Source organism: Lontra canadensis, unplaced genomic scaffold (genome assembly GCF_010015895.1).
Source record: "Lontra canadensis isolate GAN:19392208 unplaced genomic scaffold, GSC_riverotter_1.0 scaffold74, whole genome shotgun sequence".
NCBI lineage: Eukaryota > Metazoa > Chordata > Mammalia > Carnivora > Mustelidae > Lontra > Lontra canadensis.
Window position 1 is genome coordinate 9,573,144 of NW_022631068.1, and position 27,466 is coordinate 9,600,609.

A 27,466-nucleotide genomic window follows, 5' to 3' on the forward strand; every position below is an offset into this window, starting at 1 on the left:
ATCCTTTTCCTCAATTTGTCTCAGTGTAACCATTCTTATGATTTTGGTGATTAGCTTTCTTATGAATATTTTTGTGCTTTTATCACTATGATATCTATCTATCTGTCTATCCTGGGACAATAATGAGTATTGCTTTTCAGGTTTTTAAACTCTGAAGAAATATATAATGTATTTCATGCTGCTTTTTTGAAAGTTCAAGAGCTCCTCTTTAAGAGCTATTTGAGCAGATACATCATATCCCATCCTGTGCCTACCCAAAGAATGGCATTAATGTATCACCACTGTTTGTTTATTCAATCCTGGTTGATGAGACGTTTTATGTTTCCAATCTTCTGTTCCAGATAATGCAATAATGTTTCTTCTTTTGTTAAATGCCTATTAATAGCATCACTGGTCTTCTGTTGGATTATTTGTCTTTTCTTACTGATTTAAAGAAGTTATTTATATATCCTGGAGACTATTCCTTTATTGGTTGTAGTCATGAAAAATATCTTCTAATGAAAGCTTACCTTATCACATTCTTTATGATCTTTTAATGTACAAAGGTTTTATTTGAAGGTAGGCTTACTAATCATAGCTTTATCTTATATAAGGACCTAGAGGCTTTTTTAATGCAAAAAACAAATACATAAAACTACTTGTCTACTAAAATCATCAAAATAGTCTATAGTTTATTGTGAAAGTTTTAAAATTTTGCTTTTCACATTTGTCTTTTAACTTTTTTTTTTTGTATGTGGTATTATTCCAAGAAAAAGACTTTTTTCGTGCCACTAAATGACTCATCTACCTATCCAGGAAAAGTACATGTATTTGTAATTCCATCTCAGTTTTCTGTATGTAGGTCTTTTTCTAGGATCTGTATTTTGTTTCCTAGATTGTCTCTTCCAGCATGAATAAATACCCTGCTGCCTTATTTACTATAGAATTGTAACAAATATTAACATTTTAAAAGACATGCCCACTTACCTAGTTCTTTTTCAAGATTTTCCTATCAAATACACTTTGATCTTCCATATAATATAAAGATTAGCTCATTAAGTGCATACATGTATACAAAACCATATTTAGACTTTCAGTTAGAGACCAACTTTATAGTGAATGTGAGATAGTGAGCATTTTCACAATACCAGTCTTGCTGTGATGAGCAAACACTTTAACATGTAGTATAGGCAAATTTATGTATCTTTTTTTTTTTGAGTCCTGTTTAAGAAACATTCACCTACTGTGAGTTCTTATGTCAGCTTTTAGAAGACTATATATATATATATATATATATATATATATATATATTCTTGTGCATTTTAAAATCAATAATCCATCTGTAATTGATTTTTAGAGCTTTATTGAGATAAAATTCACATACCATACATTCATTGCACATTTAAAGTGTACAATTCAATGATTTTAATATACTTACAGGCTTGTGCAACCATCACTGTAATATCCATTTTAAAATATTTTTTAAAGAAAACCTGTACGCCCCCCCAAAAAACCCTGTACCCATTAGCAGTTACTTTCCATTCCACTCACTCCTCCAACCCTAGGAAATGATTAACATATATTCTGTATTTATTTGTCTACTATAGAATTTCATATAAGTGGAATCATATAATAATGGCCTTTTGTGACTAGCTTCCTCTACTTTGTATATTATCAAGGTTCATCTGGGTTGTAACGTGTCAATATTTAATTCATTTCTAATGCCAAATAATATTCCATTATATGGATATTACACATTATCACATTTTATTTACATGTTTATCATGTAGACATTGCGTTGCTTTTTCTGTTTTACTATTATGAATAATGTTGCTATGAATATATATATATACACACACACAAGTTTTTGTGTGGACTTATTCTCCTGGGTATATACCTGGGAGTAAAACTGATGATTTGGTAACTCTATGTTTAACATTGTAAGTAATTGCTGAACTGTTTTCCAAAGCTTATTAACTATTTTACATCCCCACCAGTGATGGACAAGGGTTCCCATTTCTGGTTTAATGTTTGTCATTTTGATTATAACCATCATAATAGGTGAGAAGTGGTGTTTCACTGTGGTTTTGATTTGCATCTCCCTAATATTTTCATGTAGGGAATAGGACTGTTGGCCATTTGTATATCTTCTTTGGAGAAATCTGTATTCAGATCCTTTATCCATTTTTAGCCGGGTTATTTCTGTTTCTATTGCTTTTTATATATTGTGAATATAAGTCCCTTATCAGACATATTTTAAGAATATTATTCTCATTCTGTGGCTTGCATTTTCACTTTCTTTGTTTTTTAAGACTTATTTATTTATTTGAGAGAGAAAGAGAGCAAGAGAGAGAGAGAGAGAGAGAATGAGCGCACAAGCGGGGGAGGGTCATGGGGCGAGAGAGAGGGAGAAAAGCAGAACCTTGCTAAGCATGGAACCCCACACGGGGCTCCATCTCATGACCCAGAGATCAAGACCTGAGACCAAATCAAGAGTGGGCTGCTCAACTGACTGAGCCACCCAGGCACCACCCCCCCAACCTTTTTAAATTTCTTAATGGCATATTTTTTGGAGCACAAAGTATTTAATTTTGATACATTCCTATTTATGCTGGTGTTGTACTTAAGAAATCATTACCTAACTCAAGTCCCCACATATTTATGTATATGGTTTAGACTAATAATTGCATACTTTTCTTCATTACATTAAGATCTATGGTCAATTTTGAGTTAATTTTTGTGTATGGTTTAAGACAGGGATCCCACCTCTTTTGCAAATGGATATACAGTTGCCCTAAGCACCATTTGTTGAAAAGACCATTTTTCCCATTGACTTGCCTTGGTACTGTTGAAGGTCAATTGATCATAACTTTATGGGTTTATTTCTGAACTAAAATTGATGTTTGAATATAGTATAAAGTATGAATAACTTTTTTACACCGATATCTGATTTATCTGAATCAGCATTATTTACCAAAGCAACTATATCTTCACTTCCTTTCCTAGCTTTACTGAATTTTCTTTAGCTTATTAGTTATTTAGAAGTTTTATTTTAAAATTTACCAGTGTTTGTTTCCATTATTTTTGTTATTTTTTAAATTAATTTCTACATCTTCATCCAGAGCAGCCACACTATTAACTTATCAGCATGTGTTACGGTTTTCTACATATTTTTTTTTCTACTTGGAAACTAAAGTTATACATACGTTCCTGCTGATTCCTCTAGAATTTGAATAGATGCATGTTTTATTTTCTCTATCATTTCTAGATGTTATATGACATCAGGGTTTTGAAATTATGTTGTTTGCCATAATACTGGAATCACAACCCTGATTTTCTATTTTTATGCCCTACTTCTGAAACTTGGAGCTAGATTTTTACTGGGAGTACTTTACATCTCTGCGTTTTCCCCTTTATGCTTTATTTCGTGGTCAAAAAGAGTGTCACGTCCCAAAGTATGTGCTTTGTATTCCAGTCAACTTAGGAAATTTGATAACATTGAGCTAGATCAGACTGCTTTTCATTTTGGAATAAGAGAACCCCTGTCTCCCTGTCTCCTATTTTCTCCTTCATGATATCAAAGGTGCTTACTCAGTTGAAGTCAAACAGATCTCAATTGTCATTTATAATTTTTTTCTGAAAAGACCTTTGAAGTACTTTAAGGAATGAATTCAACTGCCCAATATTTATGTATCATTTTGTACAGAAAAAAAATCCCTACCTAGAGTTAGTTGAAAAACCCTTAGAGGACTTAGAAAACAACTTCCTGGAGAAATATTTGGGGAAAAGAAGTATCATGGAATGTCAGAGCTACAAAGGGCCTTTATATATCATAGCACCCATGCTTTGATTCATGGTAGGGATTGAGATTGTCTACAGCCATGAAAGTAGGGAATAGAACTATGAGTAAACCCAGATTCTTTTATTTCTTTCCATTTTCTTTTTTTTATATCCTCTGTTGTGGCTGTTTCCAAACTGACAGGTTATCCCCTAGTTATCCAATGGGGAAGTTTGGTAAGTGAGACTGTAGCCTTCTTTCCCTAGTACAGTATTTCATGATTTCTTTTTAAAGTCAATTTTTAATCTTTTAAAGAAGTCCTTTTTAAAAAGATTTTTATTTATTTATTTGACAGAGAAAGACACCATGAGAGAGGGAACACAAGCAGGAGGAGTGGGAGTGGGAAAAGCAGGCTTCCAGGAGAGCAGGGAGCCCCATGTGGGGCTTTATCCCAGGACCCTGGGATCATGACCTGAACTGAAGGCAGACACTTAACAGCTGAGCCACCCAGGCACCCCTTAAATAAGTTCTTTAATTTTGACCTAATTTATAAATCTTATTTTGATGGCCAGACTCTAGGATGGCCTAAATGATCTCTCCCTCCAGGGATTCATACTCTTGCATCATCCTCTTCCCTCTGACTTGCTTCCAAACACCAGAGTAAAGCAAAGGGGATGAGATATCACCCTGTTACATTGTATAAAACTGTCTTGCTATCAGATTCACTCTGGAGACTCTTCTTTTTGATTTAAGTCTCAGCCCTATTGGGAAAGCCCACATGTCAAGAACTGTAGGAAGCTTCTGGGAGCAGCGGTTGGCCTCCAGCTAACAGCCAGCAGGAAAGTCAGACACTCATTCCTTGGCCGCAAGAAAATGACTTCTGCCAAGAATCTGAGTTATGTTGGAAGTGGATTCTCCCTAGTCAGGCCTTAAGATAAAAGTAAAGCTCCACACTGACTCCTTCCTTGGTTGCAGCTTTGTGTCCTCTAAGCAAAAGACCCAGCTAAGCTACGCCTGAACTCCTGACTTACAGAAATGGAAGTGATGTATCTGCATCGGTTTAAGCTCCTAAATTTGTGGAACGCTTCTTATGCAACAATGGATAACTAATACCATAAAATATGCTAATCTGATACATTAAAATGCAACCTCATCAGTGAATGTTTGGTGTACCATTAATGAAGCAAACCAACAATTATCTAACTCAGATCCACCAGCAGGAGCTTGCCAGCAGGCCAGGCAAATATAACCAACAAGATGCTCTGTCTGACTGACAGAAACAGATTTGAAGTTTTGAGTAAATGATTTTTGCCCAACTTGTAAACAATAATTGAATTAATTCAATAAAAATTAAGTTGACAAGATGCTCTATGGGCACAATACCAAGTATTTAGTCTAACAAAAATTACAATGACCTAATCTCATTAATCACTTTAATAAGCTATCTTTCTAAAACCTCCCCTCCTTTTTTTTTTTTGTGCACAAAGGGCTTCCTCTTTAGAATTTCCTCTCTCCTCTATATCCCTACTTAATAACATCACATAATAATAAGAGTAATAAGAAGCATGTCTGTAATATTTTACATTTTTTTACTTCTGTCATTTATGCATCATGTCATTAAGCATGTATTTAGAGTGTCCTATGTATACATTCAATGATAGGATTTTTAAAAAGATATTAATTTTTAAAAGATTTTATTTATTTGTTTGACGCAGAGGGAGAGAGAGAGTACAAGTAGGCAGAGCAGCAGGCAGAGGGAGAAGCAGGCTCCCCGCTGAGCAAAGAACCCAACACAGGGCTCCATCTCAGGACCCTGGGATCACAACCGGAGCCCAAGGCAGACATTTAACTGACTGAGCCACCCAGGTGTCCCTCAATGATTGGATGTTAAAATGGACAAGAGACCATCTTTCTTCTGCACATTGCAATACTTAATTTTCACTTCACTACACCTGTGTGAACTGTTGATATTATTAGGAAGAGAAATTTGACTCTCTCTGTAACTTGAATGCTCTAACTGCAAACCCAATTTTTACTTTTATCCACTAAAAGAAAACAGCTTGCTTTTCTTTTTAATAATCTAAAATGACCTTTATTGATGTTTCTGTAATGCACCAAACCTATTTTTGCATTTTACTTGTTATCACTGGAATTACGTCTTGTATTTTTTTTTTTACCATATCTCACTTTGCTTCATTTATTACTATATTCTCAGAGCTACAAGAGTTCTTAGCATATAGTAGATATGTAATAAATACTTTATACAAATAAATATGAGTACATTGTTTTATTAGAGAAAAAGGATCACAGTGCTAAATGAAAAGAAATAGAGCCCTCTGGCCTTATTATAAGAATGGACTTTGACTTCAAGACATCTTTCTGCTCTTCAACATGTGTATTTAACTAGTATTGCTAGGAACGTGACAATAAGAGATACAAGGTAGCTGGTAAGATATATGACATAACTTAGTCTTTAAAAAAAAACTTTTAAAAATACTTTATTAAAAATACTTCTATTTTCTGGGGCGCCTGGGTGGCTCAGTGGGTTAAAGCCTCTGCCTTCAGGTCGGGTCATGATTCCAGGGTCCTGGGATGGAGCCCCACATTGGGCTCTCTGCTCAGCAGGTAGCCTGATCCCTCCTCTTTCTCTGCCTATCTCTCTGCCTACTTGTGATCTCTATCAAATAAATAAATTTTAAAAAAATCTTTAAAAATACTTTTATGTTTTAGAACAGTTTAAGGTTCACAGAAAAATTGAGCAGAAGGAAAAGATTTTCCATATATTCCCGCCCCCACACATGCACAGCCTCTCCCATTATCAACATCCCACACCAGAATGGGAGATTTATTACAGTTGCTGAGCCTGCATTAACACGTCATAATCACCCAGAGTCCATAGTATACATTATGGTTCACACTTGGTGTGGTACATTCTATGCCTTAGAACAAGTGTATAATAACATGTATCCAACATTATAGTATCACTTAGAGTAGTTTCACTGCCCTGAAAATCCTCCGTGCTCTGCCTCTTCAGTCCTCCCTCTCTCCTGTCCTTGGCAACCACTGATCTTTTTACTGTCTCCATAGTCTTGCCTTTTCCAGAATGTCATATTGTATTGCACAGTATGTAGAGTTCCCAGACCTGGCTTCTTTCACTTGGCAACATGGTCATTTATGAAGCTGGAAAAAACAGAAAACAAAAACGACAAAAAAAACAAAACAAAACAAAAAAAAAACCTAATATGATTTAAAAACAAACCACAAAACTTTGGCTGCTATGAAGATAACCAAGCAAGAAGAAGAATGGACATGTTTACTCCTACCCCTTCCCAAGTGTGTTTCTTCCCCTGTAAGTCTACCCAGGAGAGTAAAACTCAAGAAGCAGATCTACGTCAAGATTGGAGTAAGGTCTGAAATGTCTGGAGTATGCTTGGTTACTGTTTTGTTTCTGTGATTAGATATAGATATGCCATTTGGAAGCTACCATTTGGAGCAAACAGCTTTGGCCCACCTGTTACATATCCTGTGAGCAGGTGAGGCTGCAGAATCCTTCTGCACCTGCCTCTAGGCCAGGGTGGTTTGCTTCTTCCATGTATACCCAAGAAGCATAAGTGAGAGAGAAGAGGCTCTGCCCTGCTTCTCCAAAACCTCATCCCTTAATCTGGGAGCTGCTCAGAATGACACAGCTTGCACACCCACTTGGTGTCAAGTAAAAGGAAGATGAAAGGAATTGCTATGGAAATCCCAGATGGGATAAACTTGCTCTTTGGCTAACATAAGACCTTTCCGTCTATTTCAAAGTCTGCCACAATTTCAGCATCTATGAAACGGGGGGTGGGGGAGCACTTATCTCTCAGTTTTTATGAGCATGAAATGTGTGAATATATGCAAGGTGTGTAGAAGAGTGCTTGGTTTCTGCTTATCTTATGTTGGTATTTATTATTTCTTTAGCTATTACTTTGTTAGTTATTGTTTTCTTAAATAGTTTTCTCTACCAGATGTAATAGGAGCTAGAATACAATCTACCATCTGATAAAAGTATCAGAGTTTCAGATTTCTAAAGATGATGGGGACGAGAATTAGGGTTGACTTTCTGTTAAGGAAGCAATCAGCCTGGCCAGGGTCTTCTCCACAGTGAAGGCCACACCTGTATAGCAATGAAGTGTGATTTTTTGGGATTCCTAAGACTCATGATTAAAGATGATTTGCATAGGAAAATTTGCATAGTAATTACATTTCTGAAACATTTTTAGTTAAGCTAGGTGTGTTAAAAGATATATATGTATTAATATGCTTTGTGTCCCTGAGGACACTTAGAAAATTAAAACATTCTTCTCCCGTAAGTACCATTTTAAAATAAAAAATTTCTATGACAGAAAAACCAGAATTTTTATTAATTCAGCAGCACTTAGTAAATTTCTACTCTTGTGCAGGATTTCTCTTGAACTACAGTGCATGTGTATTTTCTGTTAGTTTATTTGAACAGGGGTTGCTTTTATTGTTGTAAATATGTGAACTTTTTGACAAAACCGTTTCTCATTTGTCTGAAATGAAAAAAATATTAAAACCTTTTTTTTCCCTCCATAATGGGTAAGGTTAACAATAAGAGCTATTGTAAGGAATGGTTTTAACTCCAAAATAAATTATAGTTACATACTAAGGATGTTTGGATTTTTCTCTGATTAAGGAGCATAAAGCTAGAACTTCTGAGTAAAACATGGCATCAGACTATAAACATCAATACAGTCATTTCTGAATTTCTCATTAATGATTGCCAAAAAACGATACAGAAACAAAAAACAAACACCACTGCTAAAAAGTAATGAAAAAGATTTTCATTATTTGAAGTTTTGGAAAAGATTAAGAAGCACAAGCATGAAACACAGACACTTGGCCTTAAGAGCTGAAACCAGCCTAATGGCTACCCAAATCACAGTGGAGAGTTGGGCTAGCCTGGCCCATCATTGATCTGAAATGTTGGATTGCAAGGGCCACACAGCGAAGGAAACTGAGCATCCACTGCCCTTAAAAACACCAGTTTTCTGAGCCAGAGTCATGCCTTGCCCACATGTCCCTCTCTCTCTCTCTCTCTCTCTAAATCCAAACAGAAACAGAAATACCCAGGAAGAGGGCATGACAATAACTGATTGCATTCTGAATAGCAAAATTTGGATAAAAGGACTATAGGAGGTGGGAGTAGATATTGACAGCCCTTGAAACCTATGCATACTATAGGTTTTCATGCCACATAGTATGGCAAAACAAGTCCATTTTTAAGCAAAAGTAACTTAGTAGAGACCAGTAACTTACTAAGTTACTTAGTAACTTACTAAGACCGGGACTCAATAATCAAGAAGATTCAAAACCATCCATGTTCCATAAAATCTTAAAAGACATCAGAAATTGCATTAGACTCTGTACACATGGGCTCCATTCTGAGTTGTGTGGCATACTGAGGGGTTGAAAGCAAATTTTTCTTGTGAATCAACGATTTTTCTCCTAGGTACATACTGATAGAAATGTATGCATATGTGTATTGCAAGATATACACATGAATGTTTATTATAGCTTTATTTTTAATAGCCAAGACTGGAAACAGCCTGAATAGCAGTTGTTAAGAGAAAACATAAATAAGGTTTTTTTTGTATTTATACAATAATATAACAGTGAAAAAAGACGAACTACAAATGCAAGAAAATTGGAGATATGTTGCGCACCCATAATGTAACAGGAAAGAAGCCAGACAAAAAAGTTTATTCATTTTATATTTGCATTTACACAAAGTTCGAAAAGAGACAGAACTAAAATATAGTGTTTAAGGATATGTTCCTTGATAATAAAACTAAGGAAAGGCAAGAAATTAGTTTCATAAACAATAGGATTATGACTACCTTCTAGGGAGGGGCATAAAGAGGGAGGACATCACAACTAAGAAAGATGATGTAAGGAGGCTTCTGAAGGAGATGGGGGGTTCTGTTTCTTGACTTAGTAATTATACAGGTATTTTTCTTGTAATAATTCACTGTTATGCATTTGTTTATTGCACTTTTTGTTTTATAAATGCTGTTTCACAAGTATATGCAAAGGATACCTGCTTTCCTTTGCTCTGATTCTATATCCACACCAACATCCTTTGGATTACTTATCTATGTTTCCATCTGTTTTTGTCCTGAAGAAGATAATTTTCCAAAAAATTAGAAAGAGTCATTTGGATAATCAGAAAACAAGACAGATCCCAAAACAAATTAATACATTGCATACATATTTTACCTTATTTTTTGTGATAATAGCTGACTTTTTTTAATATCAAAAGGTCAGACAACATTGAGAGTAGCCTGTGTGCATTACCTCATTTAGTCATAACAATAATCGTACAATGTTGATAATACTGTTATCTTCCCTGAAAAGCTCTGTGAATTGAAGCTGAGAGGTGAGATTAAGTTACCTAAGAACACAATTAATTAAAACCCCAATCTGTCTGATACAGATACCAGTACCGTAACCAGCATATCATACTGAATTATACTAACTCAAAAGTATGGTAACCATGTAATCAGTCAGCAATCACTTGCAGATTAATGACCTGACCTAATTTCATATCTGCCTGACAGAGGACTGTGATAAATTCACCAAGACAACATGACCCTTACTGGCTCCTGGCACGTGTTAATCCATCTTCCTCTCATACACCCTGACGTTCTTCAACCCCATAGCTCAGGCCTCTACTCCTGCACATGTTAGATAGCATTGTAACTAAACGTCCACATGCCTACCACTCCAGATGTATGCTAAATTTCCTGAAAGTCTTCTGTGTCCTCTTACATTTATCCCCCAGGTTTAACACGATACCTAGCATATATTAGGTGTTCAATAAGTTCTTGTTAGCTTGAAAAGAACAAATACTGAAAAATATATGCATCTCACAGACAGGCAGTTACTACCATAATTTTATTTGAAAAATACCCTAAAATGCATTTTCATGCAAATACAGACTTCTGTTGCTACTTGAAAATGTGCTAAAATCTTTGCAAAGGATTCTTTCTCAGCATGAGCCGTAACATGCATATTGTCGAAATATTCTTTAGAGAGGCCAGCTTTTTGGAAAGTACCTGAGCTTTGTGGTTTGTAATGCATTAAATAATTAAGTTGTTTTCAGAACTGTTAAAAGATAAGGTACCTGATGGATGATCAGCATCCCAGCTATTCTGAGCAAAACTAGTTTTATTCTGTCTTCTGGGATTCTTAAACATGAAAATTGTTTCTAAATTAAATGCATCTATATTGTAATTGAAAGACATTTCACTATTCCACATAATTTAAGAGATGAGTCTTGATTTCATGTTCGAACGAACATTATTATATCAAACAATTAAAGAAGTTGTTCTTTTGGTGTCTAGATACAATGATATATGGAATGAATTTCCTGCCAGTTCTGCTTTTTAAGGTTTGAACATGATTAATCAATATATTGGTTAATGTTTGCCATATATCTATTAAAATAAAATATAATGCCTGTAGCCTTAGAATTATATAGAAGCTATACAATTTTTTAAAAGATTTATTTTTTATTTATTTTTATTTTTTAGATGGATTGAGAGAGAGAGCACGGGGCGGCAGGGGCAGGAGAGGAAAAGAGAGAATAAGTAGACATCATGCTGAGCCTACAGCCTAATGCAAGGCTTGATCTCAAGACCCTGAAAGCATGACCTGAGCTGAAATAAAGAGCCAGAGTCTTAACCGACAGAACCACCCAGGCACCCCTATACAACATTTTTTAAAAGATTCAGAAGAGATTTCCAAATTTCTCCATGCTTATCTATTACCATTTTGATCACTATTTTTCATTTGGCCTGAATGAAACTCATCATTAATAATTTAGAAGTCATAGAATAATTAGATAATAAATTAGAATTCTAGTTAATATAGTTTGACTGAGAACACATTCACTCAGAAACAAAAGCTGTGAATAATGCTTAACGTCACTTATTGTAAAAACAACAAAAAAAATATTGATTTTATTTGAGAGTAAGGCAGCTGTTTCTCTGGGAGAGTTGAACGTTTGTTTTGCTTAGACTTAGAACAATGGGTAACAGTATCTGACAGGGTTCCACTTTCAGTCCATGCTGCTTTTAAAATATGAAAAGCACGGTGACGCCTGGGTGGCCTGATCATTTGGGCATCTGCCTCCTGTTGGGTCATGATCTCAGGTCCTGGGATCCAGCCCCGCATCAGGATCTCTGCTCAGCGGCGAGTCTGCTTCTCCTTCTGCCTCTGTGATCCCTCTCCCTTGCAATTGTTTCATTCTCTCTAAAATAAATAAAATCTTAAAAAAATAAAAAAATATGAAAAGCACGTAAAATGAAATAAAAAACTATCTTATTTTCTTTTATTTTTCCTACCAACCATTCATTTACTTCTAGGTTTTCTCACTGAAGGACTTTTGCCTTCACCTGGGATTAAATATGTTATTAGTACCCTAAGACTCAGATGACCCTTAATAATGGACTGGAGTGGATGGTATACTTCAAGCAAAGGAAAATGTAGAAGAAAATTTGTATATGATTTTGTATTAACCCAGTCCTTGTTTAAATTAATACAAAGATGTCTGGAGACAGTGGGTCATAAACGAAGTGGGTATAAAGCAAAGGGCACACCATGCTTATTGCAGTTCTGCTGTAATTTTGCGATTATCTTAACCTGTAATAATTTTAGTTGTTTTAAGTATTGGAGGGGAGAGGATGAGAAATGAAAACACGATTTCTTCTTGGCCTTATATCCTTGAGGTCAGCCTTACCTGGATACACAGGATTATGGATATTTCCTGCCTTCCTTTGTTCCTCCCACAAATACTTATTGATGCCTACTATGTATCTGATACTGGATTAGATGTCTGGAATACTCTGAGGCAAAATGATGAAAAAAAAAAAAAAACCTTACCTTGATACAGTTTTTACTCTAGTAGGACAAGGCAGACAGCAAACAAAAGATAATATATTGTTTAGTGTTATATAACATGGTAGAAGTTAGTAAGTGCCAAGAAAAATAGACTGGGGTAAGGGTCTTGGGGAGAGGAGTTATGTGATGTCATTTGTAATGTGGCGGATCACTCAGGCGCCTCAGCTGGCAGGTCAGGTAAGTCTTGCAAGGCAGGAATTTGGTGGAAAATTGGCCAGTCTATAAAAAAATAGTGTGGGTGGATGGGCGCAGCAAGGGGAGGGCCTTAAAGCAATTTTGATGAGAAAGTGATTAGTCTTGGTAAGTAAGCTCTTTCAGTTGGCTCACGGATTTATATCCTGTGAACAAGTATTTGGGGAGCAAGCAGCTCAGGAATTGTTTGGTTTAGTGTTGTTGAACATAGGTTTAGAAAATAGTATCTATTCTAAGTATTATTTAATATTGGAAGCTATGTTGGCTTCAGTACTTATGTTAAGACTTCGTGCCTTTATTTTTGAAATGGGAGTTGTAAGTATTAAATAAGATCAAACATGTAAGGCACTTATGTCTGAGACTGATGTTGAATAAATATGCAACATATGCTAGCTGATATTATTTTTATAGGACCTTATTGAATAAAACATACACATTCTGATGCCAACATCAGAGAACCAGTTTCTGGTATGAGACTATGTAATTTCAAATTCTGGAACATCACTTGTTAGCTTGTCTCCTATTATAGATTGCAACTTTCTTTAATCATCTTTCCATGTCTTATAACTGGAATGTAAAACAACACATTTTTTTCTTTGCTTTTGGATTGCCTGTATCCAAACCAAAGTGACTGAAACCAAAATGTGTGTGCTTGTCTAACCTACACTATTAACAAGCATTGTTTTATTTGCAGAATGACATGAATTACATAGCATCCAGTGGACTTCTATTTAAAGATGGCAAAAAACGGATTGATTACATCCTGGTTTACAGGAAGTCAAATATACAATATGACAAAAGAAACACATTTGAAAAGAACCTCCGAGCAGAAGGCCTGATGTTGGAAAAGGAAGTAGGTGCTTTAATAACACTTGTTTTGTGTCATAATGGGCTAGAAGGGATATAATCTCTTATATTTTAGCATGGGAAGTGTATAGCACATGTTTCTATAAAATGCATAGTTATTTTCTACCAAATGTAAAAGAAATACATATGTACGGTCCCATTTAAATGTGTATTCCTTTTTTACTTACACATTTCCGTAAATTTAAATATTTTTCAAAGGGCATAACTATTTTTACAATTTCACAAATTGAAAAAGAAATCATTATACCTATATAAAGTATAAAACCGACGAAAAGAAAAATGCTGAAAGAGTGCCAAGCCGTTAATGTCTGGGTTTCAATATTGGAACTGTAAATGAGTTCCTCCTCAATCTTTTTTTTTTTTTTTTCCTATTGCTTTTATTTTTATTTCAGACTTTATTTTTTTTAAGGGCATTATTATTTTTTTTTTTTTGCCATTTTAGGATGGCAAAACTGAGAAGAAGGTACAGAGATTTCCCATAGAGCTCCTGCTCCCACAGAATTTCTCCCATCATCAAGATCCCTGTACCAAAGTGATACCTTTGTTAGGATTAATGAACCTACATGGGCTCATTATTATCACCTGTAGTCCAATAGTGTTCACTCTTGACGTTGTACATGATATGGGTTTGGGCAAATGTGCAATAACATGAATAACATGTATCTACCCTATGGTATAGTACAAAGTATTTCCACTGTCCTAAAAATCCTGTGTGTTCTGCCTGTGCCTCTCTCTGCCACCTTCAGCTCCCGGCAACCACTGATCTTCTTACTGTCTCCATAGTTTTACCTTTTCCAGAATGTCTTATAGTGGAATCATACAATTTGTAGCCTTTTCAGGCTTGATGTCTTCCACTGAGTCATATGTACTTAAGGTTGCTCCATGTCTTTTCATGGCTTTATAGATAATTTCATTTTAGTGCTGAATACTTTTCCATAATATAGATGTACCACAGTGTGTTTCTTCATTCACCTACTGAAGGACCTCTTGGTGGCTTCTAGGCTTTGACAGTTATTAATAAAGCTGCTTTAAACATCCTTGTGCAGGTTTTTGTGTGGACATAAGTTTTCAACTTTGGGTAAGTACCAAGGAGTGGATTGCTGGATCATATGGTAAAAGCATGTTCATTTTTGTGAGAAACCTTCACACCATCTTCCCAAATGGCTGTCCCATTTTACATTCATTCCCTCCAGCAATGAATGAGAGTTCCCATTGCTCCAAGTCCGCACCAGCACTTGCTGCTGCCAGTATTCTGAATAATGGCCATTCTAGTAGGATAGTAGATAGTGGTTGCTCATTTTTTTTTATTTGCATTTTCCTGACGTATGATGTATAGCATCTTTTCATGTGCTTATTTGTCATCTATATATCTTGTTTGGTGAGGTATCTGTTAAGGCCTTTCAGCTGTTTGTTTTCTTATTGTTAAGTTTTAAGAATTCTTTATATATTTTTGAATAACAGTTCTTTATCAGATGTGTCTGTTGCAAACATTTTTTTCAGTCTGTTGCTTGTTTTCTCCTTTCTTTTCTTAAAAATATTTTTATTTTTTTATAAACACATAATGTATTATTAGCCCTAGTGGTACAGGTCTGTGAATCGCCAGGCTTACACACTTCACAGCACTCACCATAGCACATACCCTCCCCAATATCCATAACTCTCATTTCTTTTGACATTGTCTTTCACAGAGCAGAAGTTTTTAATTTTAAGCAAGTCCAAGTTATCAATTTTTTTCATGGACTGTATTCTTGGTGTTTTATTTATTTTTTAAATTTATTTTTTAAATTTTTTAATCTTTTTTTATTGTCTTGTTAGTCACCATAAAATACATCATTCGTTTTTGATGCAGTGTTCCAAGATTCAGTGTTTATGTGCAACACCCAGTGCTCCTTGCAATACGTGCCCTCCTTAATACCCACCACCAGGCTCAGCCTGGTATTATATTTTAAAAAGCATCCTCATACCCAAGGTCATATAAATTTTCTCTTATTTTGTCTTTTAAGAGTTACATAGTTTTTCATTTTACATTTAGGTCTTGATCTATTTTTAGCTAATTTTCATGAAGGGTGTAAGGACTGTGTCTAGATTTATTTAGATAGCTTTTGCATGTGGATGTCCAGTTGTTCCAGCATCATGTGTTTAAAAACGGTTTTTGCTCCATTGTTTGACCTTTGATTGTCTGCAAAAGATTACCTGGCTTTCATAAGTCAAGTAGATATTTATGTGGGTCTATTTCTAGGCTCACCATACTGTTCCATTTTTCTACTTGCGTACTTATTCACTAATTCCACTACTGTAGTTATTTATTAAGTCTTGAAGTCAGGTAGCATCAGTCTTCCAAATATGTTATCCTCCTTCAAAATCGTGTTCACTATTCTGTGTCTTTTTCTTCTCCATAATCTTTGTCAGTATCCACAAAATAACTTGAAATTTTGATTGGCATTGCACAAATCTGTAGATCAAGTTGAGAAGAACTGACATCTCGACAATATCGTTTTCCTATCCATGAACATGAAATCTCTCTCCACTTATTTAGTTCTTTGACCTCATTAAATAGAATTTTATAGTTGTCCTCATATAGATATTGTACATGTTTTCTTTAGATTTATACCTAAGTAATTAGATCTTTGTGGTACTAATGTAAATGGTATTGTGTTTTTACTTTCAAATTCCATTGTTCATTGCTGAAAGAAAGCAATAACTTGTATATATTAACCTTCCATCTTCAAAAATCCTGTTGTAATTATTTATTGGTTCCAGGATTTGTTTTTGTTGTTATTGTTGATTTGTTTGAAATTTTTACATGTCTCTGTCATCTAACTATGTCATCTGAGAACAAAAGAGTTTTCTTTATTCCTCCTGAGTCTATGTACCATTTTTGTTCTTTTTATACCACACTGTATTCGCTAGTACTTCCAGTATAATGTTGAAAAGGAGTAAACAGGTGCCTTTTTCCTGATCTTAGTAGGAAAGCTTCTAGTTTCTTACCATTAAGTATGTTAACTGTAGGTGTTTTATAACTATTCTTTATCAAGTTGAGTAAGTTCAACTTTATTGCTAGTTTACTTAGTTTTTATCATGAATGGATATTGAATTTTGTCAGATGCTTTTTATGCATCTATTAATATGATCATATGATTTTTCCTTTTCAGCCTGTTGATATGATGGATCACATTAGTTGATTTTCAAATATTGAAATGGCCTGCATACTTAAGATAGATCCCAATTGGTTGTGATATATAATCCTTTTTATACATTGTTAGATTCTATTTCCCAATATTTTGTTAAAAAATTTTGTGTGTATGTTCATGACAGATATCGGTCTGTAGTTTTTTGTTTTTTGTTTTCTTGTAGTGCCTTTGTATGATTTTAATAATAGTGTAGTGCTGGCCTCATAGAATGAGTTAGTATGTTTCCCCTCCACTTCTGTACTCTGAAAGACATTATAGGAAAGTGGCACAATTTCTCTGCTTGGTAGAAACCATCAGTGTACCTATCTGGGCCTGGTGTTTTTTCTTTTGGAAAGTTATTAATTAATGATTCAGTTTCTTTAATAGATACAGACCCATTCAGATTGTGTACTTTTTGTATGTGAATTTTGGCAGATTGTGTCTTTAAAGAAACTGGCCCATTTCATCTAGGTCATCATATGTGAGCATAGAGTGAACCATAATATTCCTTTATTAACCTTTTAATTTCCATGGGCTCTGTAGTCAAGTCCCCTCTTTCATTTCTGATACTGATAATTTGTGTCTTCTCTATTTTTCTTAGTAAGCTGTCTAAAGGCTTAATGATTTATTGATCTGTTCAGAGAACAAATATTTTACCAATTTTTCTGTTGTTTTTTTTTTCTGTTTCCAATTTTACTGGTTTATCCACTAATTCTTTTTTATTAAAGTATTGTTGACATAATGTTATGATATGGTCTAAATTCTTGTTCTTTTTTTCTACTTATTTTGATTTTTTTATATTTATATATTTTTTTTATTTATTTATTTTTTAAATTTTATTTTTTATAAACATATATTTTTTTCCCCAGGGGTACAGGTCTGTGAATCGCCAGGTTTACACACTTCACAGTACTCACCATAGCACATACCCTCCCCAATGTCCATAACCACACCCCCCCAACCCCCCTCCCCCCAGCATCCCTCAGTTTGTTTTGTGAGATTAAGAGTCACTTATGTTTTATCTCCCTCCCAATCCCATCTTGCTTCATTTACTCTTCTCCTACCCCCTTAACCCCCCATGTTGCATCTCCTCTCCCTCATATCAGGGAGATCATATGATAGTTGTCTTTCTCCGATTGACTTATTTCGCTAAGCGTGATACCCTCTAGTTCCATCCACGTCGTCGCAAATGGCAAGATTTCATTTCTTTTGATGGCTGCATAGTATTCCATTGTATATATATACCACATCTTCTTTATCCATTCGTCTGTTGATGGACATCTAGGTTCTTTCCATAGTTTGGCTATTGTAGACATTGCTGCTATAAACATTCGGGTGCACATGCCCCTTCGGATCACTACGTTGTATCTTTAGGGTAAATACCCAGCAGTGCAATTGCTGGGTCATAGGGTAGTTCTATTTTCAACATTTTGAGGAACCTCCATGCTGTTTTCCAGAGTGGTTGCACCAGCTTGCATTCCCACCAACAGTGTAGGAGGGTTCCCCTTTCTCTGCATCCTGGCCAGCATCTGTCATTTCCTGACTTGTTAATTTTAGCCATTCTGACTGTTGTGAGGTGGTATCTCATTGTGGTTTTGATTTGTATTTCCCTGATGTACTTATTTTGATTTTAATTTCCTCTTTTTTTTTTAGTTTCTTAAGGTAGAAACTGAGATTATTGGCTTTAAATCTTCCTTCTTTTTTTTAATACATGCAGTCAATGCTATAAATTTACCCCTAAGCGCAACTTTCACTGTATTTAAATTTTAGATAGTTTAAATACTGATAAATTGTGTTTACACTTGCACATAGAAGGAAAATATTTTTTCCTCTGGAGATTTCATCTTTGCCCTATGTGTCATTTGGAAGTGTGTTATTTAATCTACATATATTTTGAGATTTTCCAGTTATCTTTTTGTTATTGATTTCTGGTTTAATTCCATTGTGGTCTGAAAGCAGACATTGTAACATGATCTCTACTCTTTTAAATTTGTTAAGATACATTCTATGGCCCAGAATATAATTTATCTTCTTGAATGGTCCATGTGAGTTTGAGAAAAATGTGTATTCTGCTGTAAATGAAGTACTTTATAGATGTCAATTGTATCTACTTGATCAATGGTGTTTGTGAGTTCAACGATTTTCTTTCTTTTTTTTTTTAAAGATTTTATTTATTTATTTGACAGACAGAGATCACAAGTAGGCAGAGAGAGAGGGGGAAGCAGGCTCCCTGCAGAGCAGAGAGCCTGATGTGGGGCTTGATCCCAGGACCCTGGGATCATGACCTGAGCCAAAGGCAGAGGCTTTAACCCACTGAGCCACCCAGGTGCCCCGTGTTCAATGATTTTCTTACTGGTTTTCTGCCCGTTGGGTTTGCTAATTCTGATGGAGGATTGTTGAAGTCTCCATCTGTGACAGTGGATTCATTTGTTTCTCCTTGCAGTTCTGTCAGTTTTGCCTCACACAGTTTGACATTCTTATGAGGTACATACACATTAAAGGTTGTTATGTCTTCTTGGAGAATTGGCTTCTTAATCATTATGAGATGGCCTTCTTTATCTCTGACAACTTTTTTTCCTTGAATGATTGTTTTAAAGTGTTCTTTAAAGAATGTTATTTTTTTCTACTGAAACAATAAAACTATCAATGTCCATTTAAAAAAAATAGTAGATAAAGAGAAAGGAGATAGAAACATATCTTTCATACTCCTTTTATCAAAAACAAAAACAAAAACCTCTTGCCATTTTAGTTAAGCCCCTACAGTCCTAAAAAACATCCATTAAACACATAATTATCATATTACAAAAGAAAAAGATCTTAATGTGAAAAACTTAAAGTATAAAAATGTACAAAGTAAGAAGTCAAAGTTTACATCTACTATCTCCCAAATCATGTCCTTTTCTTTATTAGTAGCCCTATTAATACCTTGATTTTATTCTGCTAGGAGTCCCTCAGGATATTTTCTATGTATATATAAAATGTATACATTTTTTAGAAAAAAAATAGTCATTTTATACATACTAGTCTACTACTCCAATCTGTAATTTAACAATGTACTATGAATATTTTAAATTGCCATTATATTTTGATCCAGCTCATCTTTTTTGTAAGGTGTATAGTGTTACAACTTGGGGATTTAATTAGCCATTCCCTTATTCAAAGACAATTTTTAAATTAAGTTTTTGAGGTGCCTCTAAATTACTACAAGTGTGATTCAACTACTTTTCTAAAAAATGGGACAGACAAGGTGAAAATTGTTGATGATTTCTTTGATTAAATATCTATGTAATTTGCTAATCAATGTCAGTTAAATAGAGTGCTCACAGGTACTTACATATGATATGGGAGCCTCCTCCCCTTTTTTCTCACGGGACAGCTCCTGTTGTTAGTTTTCTAAGAAACACATAAAGATATACTGAATTATAATTTGAGGATGCCCTAGAAAACTGAAGTATTTGTATTTATTAACACTTTTAAAATATATATAAAATAACATTACAATGCCTTGACTCTTTACAAGGTAAGGATTTATTCACACACTGTCTAGTGCTATAGAATTGATCAAGTTGAGTTCTGGTCTCAATTTCTATTGACTCCTTTAATTGTGTTTCCCTTTTTTGTTTTTTTTTCTGGGAAATTTAACCCAGAATATCCATATCATTAGAGTAATTCAACCAACAAGTATTTATTACAAAAGTTTTATGAACTCAGTCTTGTGATAAGATTTTATTTCCCCATGATTTCTCCTCCATGTAATCAATCATTTCCTCATCTGTTCCCAGTGCAATTTATACATACATCCAATTATAATATTGTTAGTTATTTTGCTTACATATTTCCAATTATTTATTCAGCAAATAATCTTATCACATACTATTCAAGCTACTGGGGATCCAATCAGTAAGTAGACTTTCATTAAATTTACACTTCATAGGAGTCAGTCTTTCATAATTTCAATTTGTGATAAGTGATCCCTCCCCCCCAAAAAAAAGTAATCCTAGAAAGATTTATTTCAAGGGCAGTGATCTAGTCTGGAGGGTGAGGGAACACTAGAGGAAGGGAAGAAATGAAATTAAAAAAATAATCTTTGAAGTTTAAAAATGGATAATACCTGAAATAAGTCAAATAAAAGGCAAGACATGGTTTTTAGTACTGACTACACATTCTGATCACCTGGGGATCTCTTAATCTATTAATGCGAAACCCCATCATCATAGGAATCAATTGATTATCATGATGGCAGTGGGAGGAAGGACCCTGGCATTTTTTAATACCAGAATAAAAGGGTACTAGATGAGTATGGAAAGAATGGTGAAGGCTAAATAATTACACCTAGAAGTATAAGACTTTTGATGACTTTCTTAAGAAAAATGGGGAACTATTAAAAAAATTTAAGCAGGGCAGGATCATGACCATATTTGTTTTCTAAGAAGATACCTTGGAATCCTGAGAAGGGGATAGATTTGAAGAGTAGGACTAAATGCACAGATATCATGGATGGCATTAGAGAGGGAGGAGGAAGATAGAGATCTGATAAATATTTAAGTTAAAATGTAGATACTTGGTTTGGTTATGATAGGAAAAGAAAGGAAGATCTCAAGGATAATTTAGGATTGTGGCTTGAGCGATTTCATTCAAGGAGCATTAATGAAGTACCTATTATATACTATATTCTGAAGATAAATGGGAATCAAGATAGACAAAAATGGGTAACGTTCTCATAGGAGGAGAGAAACCATAAATCAACAAGAAAAACTGCATAATGAGAAATGTAGTGCAATTATTAAAACAGAATAATTTATTAAAGTTTTTTTAAGTTTTATTTATTTTAGAGAAAGAGAACTAGCAGGAGTTTGCATGTGTTGGGGGAGGGTAAGAGGAAGAGGAAGGGAGAGAATCTCAAGCAAACTCCCCACTGAGCATGCAGTCTAACAAGGGGCTTGATCCTATACCCATGGTGATCATGGTCTGAGCTGAAATCAGGAGTCAGATGCTTAACTGACAGCCACCCAGGTGCCCCTAAACAGAATAACTTATATAGGGAATGTGGCTAGGTGGTTATGTATGCATGTGTGATCCGAAAGAGTTATAAATGAAAAGGAGTCCATCATGGGAAAATTAGGGGACAGAATACTACTGGCAGAAAGAATAGCAAGTAGGAAACTACTTTTGACAAGAAGAGAGCTAATTTGGGGGAGAAAGTGGAGTGGGATTATGGGAACAAAGATCGTAAGCTAGTAATTAAGGGACCTTTGAGAAATATAAGTAGAAAATGTTTGAAGTTTGTGTTAGAGCCCACTGAGGAGTGTGAACTGAAAGTTAATGCTTTTGTCTTTAGAACATAGATGGTAATATAAGCCACATATTAGGATGAAGCCACTAGAGAGAAGAAAAGAAAATGAATCTAGGGGTGAGCCTATAAAATGTAGGAGAGGAGAGTAGACATTTGAAGGAGTTGGAGGTAGATGGAAGAGGCAGAGAAGAGGAGTCACAAGGAAAAGGGACTAGCAGGGTAACGTACCACTGAGCAGTCCAGTAAGACAAGAAGGAGGCTCGTTCCATTGGAGGTTGTGAAAATCTTTGGTGAAAGCAAGGAGAGTCATCTTTCTGAGGAGACAGATGTGCAAGCAAGATGGACATGGTTTGAAGAGTGGAAAAGCAGAGACAGCAGCAAATGTTACCCTGTGGGTGGGAGGATGAAAAGCAGTAGCCAGAGATGGGCAAGAGCTCTTAGGAGGTTTCATTCTCTCTTTCTTTCTTTTTTCTTATATGAGATGCTTAAATGGTGATGGGAAAGAAGGGTGAGGAGAGGGTGAGAAGAGGGAGGGGAGGGAAAAGAAAGGGCTTGTGATACGAGGACAGAGAAAAGGAAATTATGAACATGTCAGCAAGTATCAGACTTGTTAGCTGAAAAATAGGAGTATCCCTCAGGCACCAAGTTCCCAGTTTTTAAATTTACATTCACCAGAACTAAGCCTTGAGTCTGGCAGAGAACAGGTTTCAAATCCTCTTTGTATCACACGTTCATATGGACAATTTCTAGATGATCACATCACCAGTAGATAGGGATTCATATTGGAAGGCCATGTAAATGAATAGGTAGATGATCTGTAACTGTGCGTGTGTTCCAAGTACATTTTCAGGTTGTATGAGCAATTTGTCTTCTTAGACCTACTCTTATCAACTACCACATTCTGTTTTCTTTCAGCTCTCTGCCACCAGCTCGCAGAGAGTGACTTTGTAAAAACTCAGTTTTTAAATTCCTTCTCTCAAAAGTGAATATTCTACTTCTTGGGAATTTTGGATGGAATAATTAAATAATAATGTGAAGTGTGAAGGCGGTGGGTGTTTTGTTCCCTCCGAAAAGGCTGCCTTCATCAGAACTAACAGAATAGCAGCAGATTGGGAGCTTTTGATTCCAAGGGGGAAGGTTATCTTTCTCCCTGGCAACACCGTCCCTTCACCAACCCCCTGCTCAGTAGCTGCGAGAACATGAAACTACTTTTGTTTTGTTTTAAGTAGAGGTATAACAAAAGAGAAATTAAGTTTAGGAGGTTATAAAAGAAGACCGTTCATGCTGCTTGAAAAAGATCTATATATATTTAAAGTTAAGACATACAAAATTAGAAATGTTCTAGCTGTATGTGCACTTAGCTTGACATTTCACTCCTTGATGGAAGAATTAATGTAGAAACATCTTTCTAAAGCATCTCTTTTATTTAAGTGTATTAGATATTTTCACATCTTAAAGGTTGACAGGAATGAATTAATAATCAGTGCTATGCCAGCTATTCATGATGCTAATTTGAATTTTGACATAATGCCTCTTCCAGAATAATTCTGGTTTATTTGCATTCTTGTTTCCATCATCTCTTGGTGAGGTACAAGTTACATAGGACGTGTACTTAAAATAAGTTAACTCACTCATTCATCCATTCAACGAATGTTTAGTGAGTGACTACTCTGTGCCCAGCATGGAACTCAGTGCTTAGTAAACATAAATGAATAAAATGAAGATCACTTCTTCCATGGCACTAACATAAATAAATAGATTCACGTATTAGAAGATAATAAATACAACAGGGAAAAGAATAGAGAAGGTGAGAAAGATGGGGCAAGGACAAGGAAGTTGTAACAAGTGACCGAAAGATAAAAAGTAGAATGAGTGAGGGGTAAGGTAGTAGGAGAGAGTGATTAGCAAGATATTGAGCACAAGATTATAAAAGGCTGTGTAGGTCACTGAAAACACTTTGGCTTTCACTCTGAATGCCAAAGGGTTCTGAGAAGTTATATGATCTGAGTTCTATTTTAAAGAGTTACTCTGGCTCTTATGCTATGAATACATTATTGGGGGCAAGAATGTGAGCAGAGGCTCTGGTGGACAGCACTGCAGGAATCTAAGCCAGAGATGATGATGGTTTAGACCAGGGTGGGAGCTGTGGGGAAGAGGAGAGTGATCGACTCTGGTTATACATACTGTAAGGTAAGATAAATCAGGACACACCTAGTAGAATAGAACCCAAGCTCTCCTGCTGTGGGAGTTAAACCTTCTAATAGCTCTCCTAAAACATGTGTCATTCACACCTTCTTCATGCCACAACTGTACTCTGGCAACCAACATGCCTAGGCTTCAGGAACCATGATGCTCTGAATGAGAATGAGATCTCCATTCACACTAGAATAAGGTCCAGCTCCTGAAAGACCATTTTTTGTCCCAGGAGCTGCGTGTTCCACAATAGAGATCCCTACTTTCAAACTCACATGGTACCATTGGAAGGAATGTAATGTTCAAACATCAATGCATTTCTCAAAGGCTTGTTACTCAGTCTTAAATCATTCCACGCCTAGAATGTGTCAGTCTGGGATAGATTGGTTTTTGTCTGTGTCTAGACTCATTCATTTCACAGAGGCCTCTCTTCCAGAATCTGAGGAAAATTAATACTTGATATGTTTTCTGTAATCTTTAGGGTGTCATTTTCTCTCTCTTTATAGCTGCTAAAAAAGAGCCCACTTCTCCCTAGGAACTAGCTATAACATACAGGTATAGGATAATTTAAATACACATAAAGGAAGAGACATCTTCCAAAGAGACCTTAGTCCACAGAAATACAGTTATATTACAATTTATATCCAGTTTATATTAGTCTTTAATCACTTGATTCTAGTTACTCTAGAATTTTCCCCAAATATAGGTTGTTACTGGTTTTATAATTGTGTAACTCAAGAGGCCTATTATTGAAGGCTTACACAACCAAAGGATAAAGAATTACAGAGAAAAAAGAGAAAGAGAGTGTGAGAGAGAAAGATTCTAGTGAAGTTTTGAAATTAGTTATTATTTTGGCTCACGTCTGATTAAAGAAGCATGCTCTTGACAGAGAATGAACAATTCTGGATATCCTGTTATACTTGAGTAGTTTCTGTGTCCAGCCTCTCATAACACTCCTAACAGCTCTGTGAGTCAAGATCATTATCTCCAGTTCTCAGGAGAGAAAACAGGATCAGAGAGATAAGGTAATTTCCCCAAGCTCACAGAGCTAAGTAAATGGTAAAGATGGAATTTGTGCTTAAGTCTTTGTGATTCCAAACCCTTTGTTCTGTCTACCATACCCTGTGATTTTTTTTTTTTTCCTAAGTAGGCAGTTAGGATTGAAGAACTTTAAGTTGTGCCTGGTAAGTGAAAAGGCAAGTTGGTGTAACACCAGTAGCCAGCACCATAATTTCAAAAGAAATACCTTTGTTATCAGTTTGAATATAAGAACTTTTGTATGACTAAAGCAGGAAAAACTATAATAAAACATGAAATTCTTCTTTCACTTGTCTCAGTGAAGGAGTCATTTAAATGCTTATGCTTTGTGTGTTTTAGAAAGATTTTCTTGATCTATCACTCCTACACAAAAACCTTTCCCTTTTTTTTATTGAATTCAATTTAGTTAACATGTAGTGCAGTATTAGTTTCAGGGGTAAAATTTAGTGATTCATTAGTTGCATGTAACATCCAGGGCTCATTACATTAAGTGCCCTCCTTAATACCCATCACCCAATTACCCATTCCCCCACCAACAACCTTCAATTGGTTCCCTGTAGTTAAGAGTCTCTTCTGGTTTGCCTCTCTCTCTGTTTTTATCTTATTGTATTTTTTCCTTCTCTTCCCCAATGTTATCTGTTTTGTTTCTCCAGTTCCACGTGAATGAAAACATATGGTATTTGTCCTTCCCTGACTGACTTATTTCTCTTAGTATAATACCCTCCAGTTCCATCCACATTGTTGCAAATGGCAAGATTTCATTGTTCTTAATGGGTGGGTAATATCCCATTATATATGTATACCACATCTTCTTTATCCATTCATCTATCAGTGGACATCGGGGCTCGTCCCATAGTATGGCTGTTGTGGACATTGTTGCTATAAACATTGGGGTGCATGTGGTCTAAATTCAAAGGCCTGTTAATATTTAACATATACTGTGTCTTCTTCTGTCATTGTTAATTTAATTCCCACATTTTTTACCTGTAATTTAAAACAAGCATATTCAAAGTAGGAAAGCTCTTTGGAAATTATACTTATATGAAAGCATGTTTTGCTATTTTTCCCATGATGATTTGTAAAATATGAGTACCTCAATAAACTCTCAAGAAAAAAATAATGCATGGCCCAAATTTTTGGAAATTTAGTTTACTTTATCACCTTCTTGGATATTTTTAGCAAGTACACACATATTAAAGTGTCTCACAAGTCCTCTGGCGAGAAACCCAAAATTTTGTTGACCATGGAATATCTTGCCTCTTTTTTCATAGTACTCTGGGAAATAAACTTTAGCAAATGCTGTTCAATGAAAGTGCCTGTCCTATGGCAATGATGCCCCCTATATCTGAGTATCAGTCAGATGATTGCTCCATGGTCTTCTAAGAATACTCTTTAAATATTGGTGATACATACTTGAAATATTGTTCTGCAAACTTATGAAATCAGCCACACCTAAAATATAAGCTATATATATATATGCATATATATATATATTTTTTTTAAGATTTTATTTATTTGACACAGAGAGAGAGATCACAAATAGTCAGAGAGGCAGGCAGAGAAAGAGGGGGAAGCAGGCTCTCTGTTGAGCAGAGATCCTGATGTGGGGCTTGATCCCAGGACTCTGAGATCATGACCTGGGCCAAAGGCAAAGGCTTAACCCACTGAGCCACCCAGGCACCCCCAGGACTATATTTTGGATATAATGTATTGATTATAAATTTATGAATATATTAATGTGTGGACATAAAACTGTGTAGTTTAATTATAAAATATATGTGATTTTAAATTAAAATGATAAATTTCTTCCATACTTCTGAGCTTTTAAGATGATTATGTTTCTTGAGAAGTTCCATCTACCTGAAATTTAAATGAACAGTGCTGATCAAATAGAGTCCAGCTGTGTCTAACCTGCCAACCTTGATAAGTGAAAGCAAAACACAATTGTTCTTTTATATATTAGCATCAATAACCATCCGAAGGGTAAACTCTGTGGAATTC

The 27,466-nt window shown here is 35.3% G+C and overlaps 1 protein-coding gene across 6 annotated transcripts in view; it reads left to right on the forward strand.

Moving 5' to 3' along the window:
* LOC116881433 (anoctamin-3) overlaps window positions 1–27,466 on the forward strand; it is a 284,096-nt gene that overhangs the window by 147,219 nt on the left and 109,411 nt on the right. For 5 of the 6 annotated variants that reach the window (XM_032881227.1, XM_032881226.1, XM_032881228.1 and 2 more), the window contains one exon: window positions 13,599–13,757. In XM_032881227.1, the coding sequence (XP_032737118.1) occupies window positions 13,599–13,757 (159 nt within the window). Of the gene's footprint in view, window positions 1–6,985; window positions 7,166–13,598; window positions 13,758–27,466 lie in introns of those variants that run through there. The other variant, XM_032881229.1, reaches the window with a different exon arrangement.